The 10,938-nt window shown below is 61.6% G+C and overlaps 1 protein-coding gene across 4 annotated transcripts; it reads right to left on the bottom strand.

The window, feature by feature from the left end:
• Window positions 1-8,875: 8,875 nt before the first annotated feature.
• On the bottom strand, window positions 8,876-10,906 carry EIF4E1B (eukaryotic translation initiation factor 4E family member 1B). Of its 4 annotated transcripts, XM_053956937.1 has the most exons (7): window positions 10,465-10,906; window positions 10,226-10,311; window positions 10,020-10,115; window positions 9,841-9,904; window positions 9,543-9,656; window positions 9,301-9,440; window positions 8,876-9,191 (listed from the first exon to the last, which is right to left on the bottom strand). In XM_053956937.1, the coding sequence occupies exons 1-7, from the start codon at window positions 10,480-10,482 to the stop codon at window positions 9,077-9,079; spliced, it is 633 nt and encodes a 210-aa protein (XP_053812912.1). In that variant the 5' UTR covers window positions 10,483-10,906; the 3' UTR covers window positions 8,876-9,076. The 4 variants fall into 4 exon arrangements, with proteins under 4 accessions (XP_053812912.1, XP_053812910.1, XP_053812911.1 ...); XM_053956935.1 differs by having other exon boundaries at window positions 10,226-10,906; XM_053956936.1 differs by having other exon boundaries at window positions 9,301-9,656.
• Between the last annotated feature and the right edge of the window lie 32 nt (window positions 10,907-10,938).

Below are 10,938 nucleotides of genomic sequence, written 5' to 3'. Positions count from 1 at the left end.
GGCGCGCCCCGCGGAGCGCTGCGGGGCGAGGGAGCAGGGCGGGCCGCGCTCCGCGCCGCCCTCAGCGGGCCATGGCGCCCCCGCCACCGCCACCGGCCCCGCCGCGGCTGCCGCCCGCCGCCGCGCCGCTCCGCTCCGCCCGGGCGCCGCCAATGCGGGGCGGGAGCGCGGACCCGCCCGCGGAAGGGACGGCGCAACAGCTGGGCGCGCCCCCGCCGCCGCCCCCCGCCCGCAACGCCGGCACCGCTCCCCCCGCTGGAACTGCACCCCCCGCCTCTGCACACACCCGAGCCGGCACGGGGGGTCCGCACCGTCCCCGAGCGCAGAGCGGCGCGGCTCCCCCGGCTTGCATCCCCCCCCGGGCACGGCGCATCCCCCGGCACGGCGTCACTCCCCTCTCCGGGACGCCCCCGGGCTCTGCACCCCCCGGGACACCCCCCGGCAGCTCACACCTGCTACACGCTTCATCTCCCCTCCACACCCCACTCTACCCCAAGCCCCTGCTGCACCACCAGGTGATGCCCAGGGATGCTCCCCAGCCCAGCCTGGCACCCCACGGGAAACGTCACAGAAGAGGGACCACAATCTTTGCGGCAGCGTGGGTCACCTGTGGGACCCCACCTTACTGCCACACATGGTGGTCTGGCCTAAAGGTACCCCATTGCTCAGCCACACTGGCCTCTCTCAGAGGATGCAGCTGCAGGATGTGGCCCCTTCCCTCTCTGTCTCCTCCCTGTGCCCTGCCAAGGTGCCCACAAGCAGTGTTACCATCACCAGTGGGCAGTTGCAGTGTGGGCAAGGGGCAAAGGTCAAAGGGGGCTGAGGCTGTACCGGGGTGCCCAGCGTACTCCCCAAACCCTGTGGCAGCCAAAGTCTGTGGCTGTCGAGCAGCCCTGTCCCCAGCAGCAGGGGTTGGGCAGTGGCTCCCAGCGTCATGCAGCAATAATTTCATTAGTGGCATCAGGAACAATTAACAACTGCTCTGATGCCTTCAAGAGCTGAAGCGTGTGTGAAGCCAGCGCAGCTCTCCCGGGTGGCACCAGCTGTGTTGTGGCCTCCTTCCACCCCAGCGCAATGCTGGCAGTGCCAGGCAGAGTCGAGCCCACTGCCAGCACCGCTCTGGGACGAGGCCAGAGCCATCTCCCATCATCACACACCTCCCGGGACCTCCTGTGCCAATGCAGTCCTGGACCAGCCATGTAGAGCAGCGATTGTGGGGTGACACCCGTGGGAGCCTGTTTTCATCCCACCATGCTGCCCCAAGCAGATCCACGAGCCCCGGGACATCTGCCTGGACAATGGTGGGGGCCAGTGGCAGAGGAGAGCCCCAGCCCCTGGAAACAGAGCTCTGGCGCAGCAATAACAGCCCTCCTTCAGGCTGGCTCGTTATTACTGATGGCATTTGCATGGAAACAGGATGTTTTTACTCCTTGCTTCTCCATCTGCTCCTGCTGAAGTCACCGCTCTGCACATGAGCTCCGGGGGGCTGCCATGGGAACCGGGGCGAGCTCCCCCGCAGTGCTGGGACCCCCAGCTCGGGCTCCCTCAGCGGCCGAACCCCCCAGGCAAGCAGCAGGACAGGACGAGGTGGGGGTACCCAGTGCAGATGGCACCTGAGGTGGGCACCCAGCACGGTGCTGCCCGGGGGCAGCGCAGTGGGGAGGGGGCTGGGGGTCCCACGTGCGATGCCAGCCCCATCTGCTCCTTGCACCTCTCTCCTGGGATGGCTTCCAACTCCTGCTCCTGGCACTGTGCTGGCAGTGCCAGCAACAATACTCCCACCTCCTGGGCACCCACTGCATCCTCCCTGTCCCAGTGCCCAGCTGGGGGTGCCCAGTCCAGCCTCAGCTTCTCTCAGCTCCCCTCGCCATGTGCTGGTGCTGCTCAGTGCCACGGAGGGGCTGTGCCATGGCTGTGTGGTGTCACCCTGAATGTCCCTCCTGTGCTGCAGGCCAGCATGGCTGGGTCATCAATGGAGAAGTGGCAGGGTGCACTGACGAATGAATAAACTCTAATTAATACAGATTGAGGAGATCACTTTTAATTCCGCTTGCTTTCCCTCTTGCTGAGGAGAAACTGAGGGGATGGATGAGCCAGATCCTGCTCTACAGCTGCCAGAGCCCTGAGTCCTGCTGCCAAGGGTCAATGTCTGCCTGGCTCATGCCTGTGGGAGCATCTGGGACCCCTGACCACTTGCCAGGGTGGTGTGAGGGGCTGCAGCACATGGGGAGCCACGGGAATCAGAGTCTTTGAGAAGATTGCAGTGCCTGGCTGGCCCAGTGCCTCCAACCCCACATGCTCAGCATCTGGGTGCCCTGCAAGCCCCAGGGGGATGCCAGAGACACCGGTCCCACTGGGTGCTGTAAATGGATTATTACTCAGAGTAATTAAGGTGGAATTAAAAATTAATTCTCCTCTCCAGCGTTCTGCGGTCATGGCTCAGCCACGTGCTACAGCCATTGTGTCAGGGCTTTCTTCTGAAAACGACTGGATTAAGGTGGAGGTGGGGGGAGGGCATCACCTGGTGAGCAGTGGTACACCCAGGCTCTGTAGCTGCCAGCTCCCTAGGGATGTCACCTCCCTGGCACTGCTCACCTCTCACCACATGCCCCAGGTGCCACTTTTGTCTGGGCCAGCTGAGGTGAGGCAGCTCCTACCACCACGGAGCCTGGCAAACCCCTGCCTGTGCCGTGCCCGACCTCCTGCCCAGCCCTGGCAGCCACGGGCAAGGCCAGCCCTGAGATTTTCTAAACTCCCATCAAATATTTAAGTAGATATTTGAGCTCATGTATAATGGATTGCCCGTGCACTGCCTCCCTATCCATTTGTGGTATTTAAGGAAGCCGAATATTAAACACCATTGTATTAGCAAACCCGCGCCTGCTTAATTGAGTTACAAACGGGGAAGGTGCTGCCGGATAAACAATGCATAATGCAGGGACCCACGGGCAGGATGTGGCTGCCCTGGCGCCAGGCAGGGACTGGGCTCTGCAGGGCATGGGACAAGAGGGTGCTCCAGCGGGGTGGGGACTGGTGCTGATGGTGTCACGGGAAGAGCCAAAGGTGTGAGGAACACGTGTGCTGTATAACAGACAGGTGACAGCATGGCACAGCACATCACAGCATGGGACAGCTTGGCTTGGGATAATGTGGCACGGTGTGGGACATCCCAGGTGTCATCCTGCACAGGGATGCTCAGAAATGGAGCCAGTGAGAACAAGCCCAGCCACACAAGGAGCAGAAAGATTATGAAAATGAAAAGTAAATAAATATGGATGTTGAGGACCTAATTCTGATAAGAGGATTTTCAAAATTAGCCATTTGCAAGAGTAGATTAATGATGCACGGTGCTGGGGGTGGGAAGGGCTCCTTTAGGATGTGCAGCAAAGCCCATTGGGCACAGCCTGTTCCTTGGAGCCCTGAGCACCCACAGAGTCGCTCCCCACTTTTTGAGGAGTTGGATTTTCTGCTGCTGTGCGGGAAAACGAGGTGGCACAGCGTGGTGCCACTCTGCAAACACAAGTTCTGCACACACAGTACCAGGGTGCCAGGACCTCACCACAGAGAATCGACATCTGGCAGCACTGGGATGCAGATGCTGGCACCCAGGACGACAGGAGAGTAGTGCTGGCATCCAGCTTAGGGTCCCCACGGGTGGGTCTGGCATCCCCAGCCTGGGCATAGGGAGGCTGCACCAGTGCCAGCATGGGCTGGGACAGGGGGCAGTGGGATAAATAGGTAGAGAAGCCCCTGGACTGCATATCCCATGGGTGCCCCACTCCAAGCATTGCAGTGGGGGCTCCTGAATGGAGCTGATACCTGCCGGGGAGCACTGTGGGTGCTGGGGCAGGGGCACCTCTGTATGCTCTGGGCTGAGCAGGGGCAGGAGGCTGCTGGGGCTTGGAGAGGCTTTTCGCATCCTCTGGTTGGGATTTTTTATCCAGGCAGCCAAGCAGAAATCTCATTACAGACTGGCACAAAGGCAGCGTCCCTGTCCCCGTCCCAGTCCCCACACCAGGCTTGGGGGCAGGCTGGGGTGGTCACAGCTGTGAGCAGTGTGAGGTTGTTCTAGGCATGGGCAGCTTGTGGGCTGCAAGTGGCCATTTGCTGTCCCCAGCCATCCTTTGTACCCCTCACCCTGCCCTGGGCCAGTCAGTCCCATGCTCAGCCTGACACAGAGCCCCCACTTTGTGGTAGAGGTGGGTTGGGGTGGGTCTGAAGTGGGTGTTGGCTCCTTGACATGCGTGGGGCAAAGCCCCTGTGCTGGCAGGCAGGGTGCAGGCAGGGCAGGGTGCAGGCAGCCCAAGCACCCCCGTGCCCAGCACTCCCACAGCAGCAGCAGCTGCAGCAGCAGCAGCCAATTAATTAGCAGGGCGGTGGGAGAGCAGCCGGCAGAGCTGTGCGGGATCGATGGGCACATCGACCGCCCGGGAAACTCCAGCCCTCCCAGCCAGAGCTGTGGCATGCAAGGAGCTTGGCAGCCCCCGGGCCCGCAAAAGGGGGTGGCTGTGGGTGCAGCATCAGCAGCCCCTTGTGAGGGCACACCAGGCTGCACAGGGCCAGGAAGGAAAGGACAGGCACCGACGGCACTGCCACGTGCCCTGTGTCCCGGCAGCCCCAGGGCTGACATCTGCTCCCCTGTGAACCGGGAGAGTGGCTGGTCCCCGTGCCACGCCGGGAGGACGTGGGGGCGCTAATGTTTGGATGCGTCTGTGTTGAGGGAGGTGCAGGGTGGTGCCTCGGAGCTGGTGGCACCCCTGTGGGAGCTGAGGGAGGGGGGTGAGGGCAGGGGCAGTACCAGAGTCTCGGGGACAGTATGGACACGGTGACTCGTGGAGGTAAAGGCTCTGTGGGCACGTGCCAGCCATCTGGGGAGCACCCAAGCCATGATACAGGACAAGCAGAACACACCCCAAAGGGGTGGTGGCACTGTCTGCACAGCCCCGTGCTGCAGACATGCCTGCAGGTTTGTGGCCACACAGCTCCTGTCCCCGTCCCCATCCCTGTCCCCATCCCACCCGCCCACTCCCCCCGCCTGCCTTTGCCAAGCGAGAAGTGCCAACCCGTCCCTGCGGGGAAGGAGAGTGCTCAGCCGTGTTGCAGAGCCTGGTATCCACCCAGATGAGAAGTGACAGCAAAGGACCCTTCTCAGGTACAGGCTCCCTGAGGCGCAGGGCAGGAGATACTGTCCCCGTCTTTGCCTCTTCTGCTGCTGGCACTGGGGACAGCCCTGCAGGCATTTAACCACTTCCCCACCGTGCAGCTGTGGCTGGACGGCAGCAGCCCAGCACCAGCAGTGCCATGCTTGCCTGTCCCAAGCTGCAAGAAACAGGATGGAGCAGGCAGAGCCCAAGCATGGGAGCAAGAACCAGAGGTGCAGCCCTTCTGCTGTGCCCCACTGTGTCCTGCCAGGTGTGGGAGCCCATGCCCAACGGGTCCACAGGCCCCTCGCCTCCCGCATCTCCCGCACCGACTGCTGTCTCTGCCGGGAGGTTGTCATGGGAACGGTGCACTGTAGGTACCCCTCACCCTGGGTACCCCCCCTTGCATGCCACAGTGATTCTGAATGGAGGGTTGGGGCAGCTTGTGCCCTTCCAGGGCCTGGCAGGGAGGGCACGGGGAGCTCCAGTCCAGGAATGCATGGGGATGCTGGCGGTAGCCAGAGACAGAGGTCCCCTGTGCGCCCTCACCTCTCCTGCAAGGTCCAGAGTCCCCCCGTGGCCCCTGGCTGGGTGACGGGGCAGGCAGGTGGGCTCAGGCACTGCGGGAACAGCGTGGCACAGCCTCAGCGCCGGCAGCCGCACTGCCTGCCCACTCCCACGGTGAGCCAGCGCTGCCTGTTCTTCCCCAGCCCACGCACCCTGCACGGAGCCAGCAGCTCCTTCCCCAGTTATCTGGGGGATTCTAACCCTGCAGCACTCACTGGTTGCAAGAATGGGTGCCTGCACCAGAAGTGTGCCGGGGGCAGGATCTGTCCTTGTTGCCAGAGCTGGTGGCCCAGGGAGAAGCTGGACTGGCAGTGCCTGGCCATGGCTGCACACCAGCTGCTGGCAAGGTGACCCAGATGGGCACCCAGCACCACAGACCCACAACCCCTGCATGGAAAGGGGGACACAGGACCCCATCTCTGCAGCAGCACAGTCCATCCCCATTCCTGCTGTGCCCCACAGCAACCCCAGCCCCATATCCCCAACCCCTCTTGTGCCACGTGGGTCCCTTGACCTGCACTTCCCATCCCCACTAGACCCCACAGCACTCCTGGCCCCCCACCCCTGTCCTTGCAGGCCCCTCTGTCTGCTGTGCCTCCCACCCCCACCTCCACCCCTGCCGCATGTCTGCTGCCATCTGCCTCTCCCTTTTGATTAGTATTAATTTTTAATTATTATTATTGACAGGGCTGCCAGCTCGGCTGCCAGCTGGGACAGCTGCCCAGCATGAGATAGGCCAGGGGCAGCCTGGCACTGCTGTACTCACTGTGTGGCTCCTGGCAACTGCTGTGCCCACACAGGGGGTGACTTTGTGCCCCTCAGCACCCTCTGGCCCTCAGACAGGGACTGTGGGGTGCAAAAGTTGAGGATGAAGGTCATTGTGTCCCTAAAGGGCAGGCTCTGGGTGGGCACTGCCAGCCCCCCAGCCTGGCTGGGCTGCAGAGCTGATGGGAACCCATAAAGCCATGGAGATAAATGGCTCCTATTATTTTTCCAATCAAAAGAAATCCCACTGTGGCTACATGAGAATGGTGATGAACCACGGCAGTGCAGCAGCCTCTGCACCCCCTCCTGCCCCAGTTAACCTTGGCCTTGTGACGTGATGGGGCAAGGGCACTCCATGAGCACAATGCCCTTGATGAGGTATAGGGACAAGGACAGCCTGGCTGCAGGGTGCCCTAGAGCCAAGTGGGGGGCGATGACAGGGCCATGTGAGACAGAGCAGTAGGTTGAAGGGACAGAGGGACAAACATGCCCTGCCTGTCACACTCTTGACACTGTCACTGCTGGGGAGGAGCATTAATCGTGCGTTTTAGGGGGGTCTCAGCAGCCCCTCCTCCAGTTTCAGCTTTGCCAGCCCCATGCGTGGCCCTGCCTGTCTCTCATTCGGATGGGGGGGGGGGGGTGGGCTGGGGTAGCGCTGTGACCCCACTTCGGGCAGGGACCCAAACGTAAGCAGGGCAGAGCAGAGCAGACCGGGACCCCGCCGCAGGCAGGGCAGGCTGCCATCCCTGCCGCGCCGGAGCCGCCCAAGGCCGGGCGAGCGGCACCATCGCGTGGCGAGGGACCGGCGGTACAGGCAGCGCAGGCAGCGCCCGGGCTGCCGGCACGCGATGCCCGTGCGGGACCAGTGGGCAAGGCAGGCAAAGCCACCCCCTGATCCCCGCTTGCAGCACGCCCAGTGTGGGGTGCTGCCCCCTCATACTGCATCCCCTCATCCCCGTCCTGACAGCTGCACCACCCCCAGTTTGGGGTGCTGCCCCCCTCATCCCAGTCCTGCTGCCTTCAGGCCTCCCCAGCCCCGTGGCCCTGCCGGGGAGGGCAGTGCGGTGCTGTTGCCCTTGCACCTGCACAGAGAAGTGACCCAAAGCCATCACAGGATGTAAGGACACAGGGACACGGCCTGACACACCGCCTGCCAGGGGTGAGCTCCTGTCTTCATTCTCTAGTATCATCCCCTGCCTGGAACAGGAGCAATATTGGGTAGTGGAGGGCCCTGCACTGCCCTTGGGGAGCTGCAAGGCTGATGTTCCTGCAAAAAGGCAGTGGAGTCCCAGGGACACAGCTCTCTGCAGCCATGAGAGCTGCAGGGTAGTGCAGGGCTCAGCAAGCTCAACCCCACAGGCTGCACTGCAGACAGTCGAGACCTTGGGTGACACAGCCACAGCAGCTGCCTGTCAAGCTGTGACCAGACAGGTCACAACCAGCTCTAAGAGCAGAGAGTGGTCAATACTTCATCCTTCTGCAGAACCAGGTCTCTGCAGGGCCTGTCTGCAGGCAGGGCAGCACTGAGCCATCCCAGCAGGGGACAAGCAACCCTGGCTCTGGGATGATGGGGTGGCACAGTTAGGCTGGACATGTGGCCCTGGACAAAGTGCAGCCCTGGGCTGAAATTGAGCCTGGGTGCTGCTGGAGGGAACAGAGGATATCCTGGATGAGAGCAGCAGTGAGGGCAGAACTGCAGCTGCCACTGTCAGGGGGTGAGCAGACAGCTCCACCTCTGGAATCTGACTGGGCAGGGAAGCACAAACACCACAATCAAGCACACAAATAAAAGATTAGAGGACAGAGTGTGGGGTGGGGCTGGAAGAGAGTATGGGAGGCCAGGACCACCAGAAGGGACAGCAGAAGACATGAGCCATGGAAAGGAGGAGCCAGCAAAGTCCCAGGGCTCAAAAGACTGAGGTTGTGAACCTGCAGGTCTGGCACCAACAAAACCTTGGGAAGAAAATGAGCTTCATAGCACCTATGCTGCACGCGTCTGTGGGAGGGGATGCAGCATGGGGACCATGCTGTGCTGCAGCCCAACACCCACCCTGCAGGGACACAGCCAGCCTTCAGCTGGGAAACTGATCTTCCTGAGAAGGCAGACCAATGTCCCACAGCTGTGCAGGAACTTAGGAGAAAAGTGGACCAGCTCCCCAGGCTGAGCTGACCCAGATGAGCTGGGCCTCAGTAATCCCTCCCATGCCCAGGTTTTCAGGACAGTGAGCTGTGCCCATGCCTTGGCCAGGGGAGGATAGAATAGCATTCTTCTGGGAGTTATCCAGGGCCCCCCAAAACACAGGAAACACCCCCACAGCCTCAGGGAGAGGGGCACTGGTCCCAGGCTCTAGGGGAGGTGAAGGGACACATGCAGTGTCCCAATCCCACCATGATGCCAGCTCTGTGCTCCTGGCCCTGCTCACCCAGAATGGAGGGGCCAAGATTTGGCACATTGTCATCTCCCTCCCAGGAAACGTCCCCAACAAACAGGAGCCACCCCAGGTTGCCAAAAGCCCTGGAGACATAGATCATGCTCAAATGCAGAAATGTATTGTGAGACAGAACATGGGGACTTCACAGGCAACTCCCCACTCTCCCCACAGTCACACCACAAACTTGGTCTTGGCAAGGGAGCCACTCTTGGTGGCCGTATCCGCATGAGCCTGGTACCCAATGGCCACCTTCTGTGACAGGCCCAGGTGCTCCTTGTAGACACGCCTGGAGGAGAAAAAGGGATGCATGAACAGGGCACCACCACTTCTCCCATTGGGCCCCAAGGAGGAGGAGCCCTTACTCCCCTGTGCAGTCTCCCCTGAAGCTGCATTACCCAATGTGGGTGACCCCTTCCTGGTTCTCTGCTTCCCGGGTCCAGATGGCAATCTTGTCCCCCTTGGTGCGGATGTTGATGACGGCCCCGCACACCTCGTCGCTGTACTCGTCAAACATCTCCCCAATGAGGCACAGCAGCTGTTGGGAGGAGAAAGGGAGCCTGGGACAGTCCCCACGGGGGCTCAGCCCTGGGGCAGGGGGGACACCACAGCCAGGACCCTCGAGTGGGGCAGCACTCACTGTGTCCAGCCAGAACCGGTCCAGCTCGGAGTGCCGCTGCTGCTTGGCCAGGGTGATGAGCCAGCGCCCACCACGCTTGTTCTGGCTGTCCTCCCACATGGGCTCAATGCCATCCTAGAGGCAGGCAAGGGACAGTCAGGGGCACCAAGTACTGGCCAGAGCTGGCCTGAGGAGCTGTGAATGCCCAGCCAGATTTCCCCTCCCACTTTATGGCCAGGGCATCCTGACAGCCTTACCAGCACCCCGTATGCCCCATAATGCTGGGTGCTGGGGCAATTCTGAGGATGGGGTGTCATACCTTGAAGAGGGAGTAGTCACAGCCAGGTGTGAGCTTGCTGGCAAGCTGGATGTGACTGTACAGCCTGTGTTAGATGGAGGCACAGAAGCAGGTGAGAATAGGTGCCTCAGGCTCAGACCCCCCCACCAGAATATCTCCAGAAGGGACACAGTGGGTGTGCCCACCCAATGCACACTCACGCCCAGAAGTCCTCCACAGTGCTGAATTTGGTGACGAGGCGCAGGTTTGCCTGCCACATCTTGCTCTTGTCATTCTTGAAAAACCAGAGTGCCCATCTGGGGACGGAGGGGAAATGGGGTATTCAACAGTGCCAGAGTCCCCCTCCAGCCCCCCCCACACCCATCCCAGTGCTGAGAGAGACTGTCCATGGCCAGGCCTGCCATACCTGTTCTGCAGGGGGTGCTTGCCCAGGATCTCTGCCGGGAGCAGCTCTTGCTGCCGAGCCCTCTGCCGGCGTCGCTCCTGTTGCCTCTGCAGGGGAAAGTGGGACAGCCCCGAAGAGCCCCATGACCAGCCCAGCAGGGATCCTGCAGCCCCCCAGCTACCTCCCACACTGGGCACGCCGAGGGCTGGCAGGGCTCTCTGTGTTCTACAGCCTCCCCAGCCCACAGGGCGAGCACCCACCTGCTCCCCTGTAGCCATCCTGACCAGCAGAGGCTCTCCCAGGCAGCCTCTGGCTCTTAAGTACCCACAGGCAGGTGGGATGAGGAGCTTTCCCAGCTGCAGCTGGTGGGGTGGGAGGGTGGTGTCCTGGGGAGATGGCACCAGTCCTGCCCCTCCTGGGGAGCAGAAAGATGGGGGTTCCCTCTCTAGGGCAGGGAGCTGGGGGATGAGGACAGGTGCTCAGAGTGGGATGGGATCAGGATGAGGAACTAGAATTGTGTAAGTTTGGCACCATGTGTGGGGATCATGATGTGGTATGGGTGGGGCAGGACGGTACACAGAGAGGGTGGGATAGCATCAGGTTGGAAGGTAGGGACAGGATGGGATGGGTTCGGTTGGAGTCAGGACAGGATGTGATGGGGAGGGGACGGGTTCGGAAGTGGATGTGGTGGGATGGGAATGGGGTGGGATGAGGTGGGAAGAGGACATGACGAG

This window comes from Vidua chalybeata, chromosome 15 (genome assembly GCF_026979565.1).
Source record: "Vidua chalybeata isolate OUT-0048 chromosome 15, bVidCha1 merged haplotype, whole genome shotgun sequence".
NCBI classification, from domain to species: Eukaryota; Metazoa; Chordata; class Aves; order Passeriformes; family Viduidae; genus Vidua; species Vidua chalybeata.
Note: the sequence above shows the minus strand (reverse complement) of the source record. Positions and strands in the feature narration are given on the sequence as shown.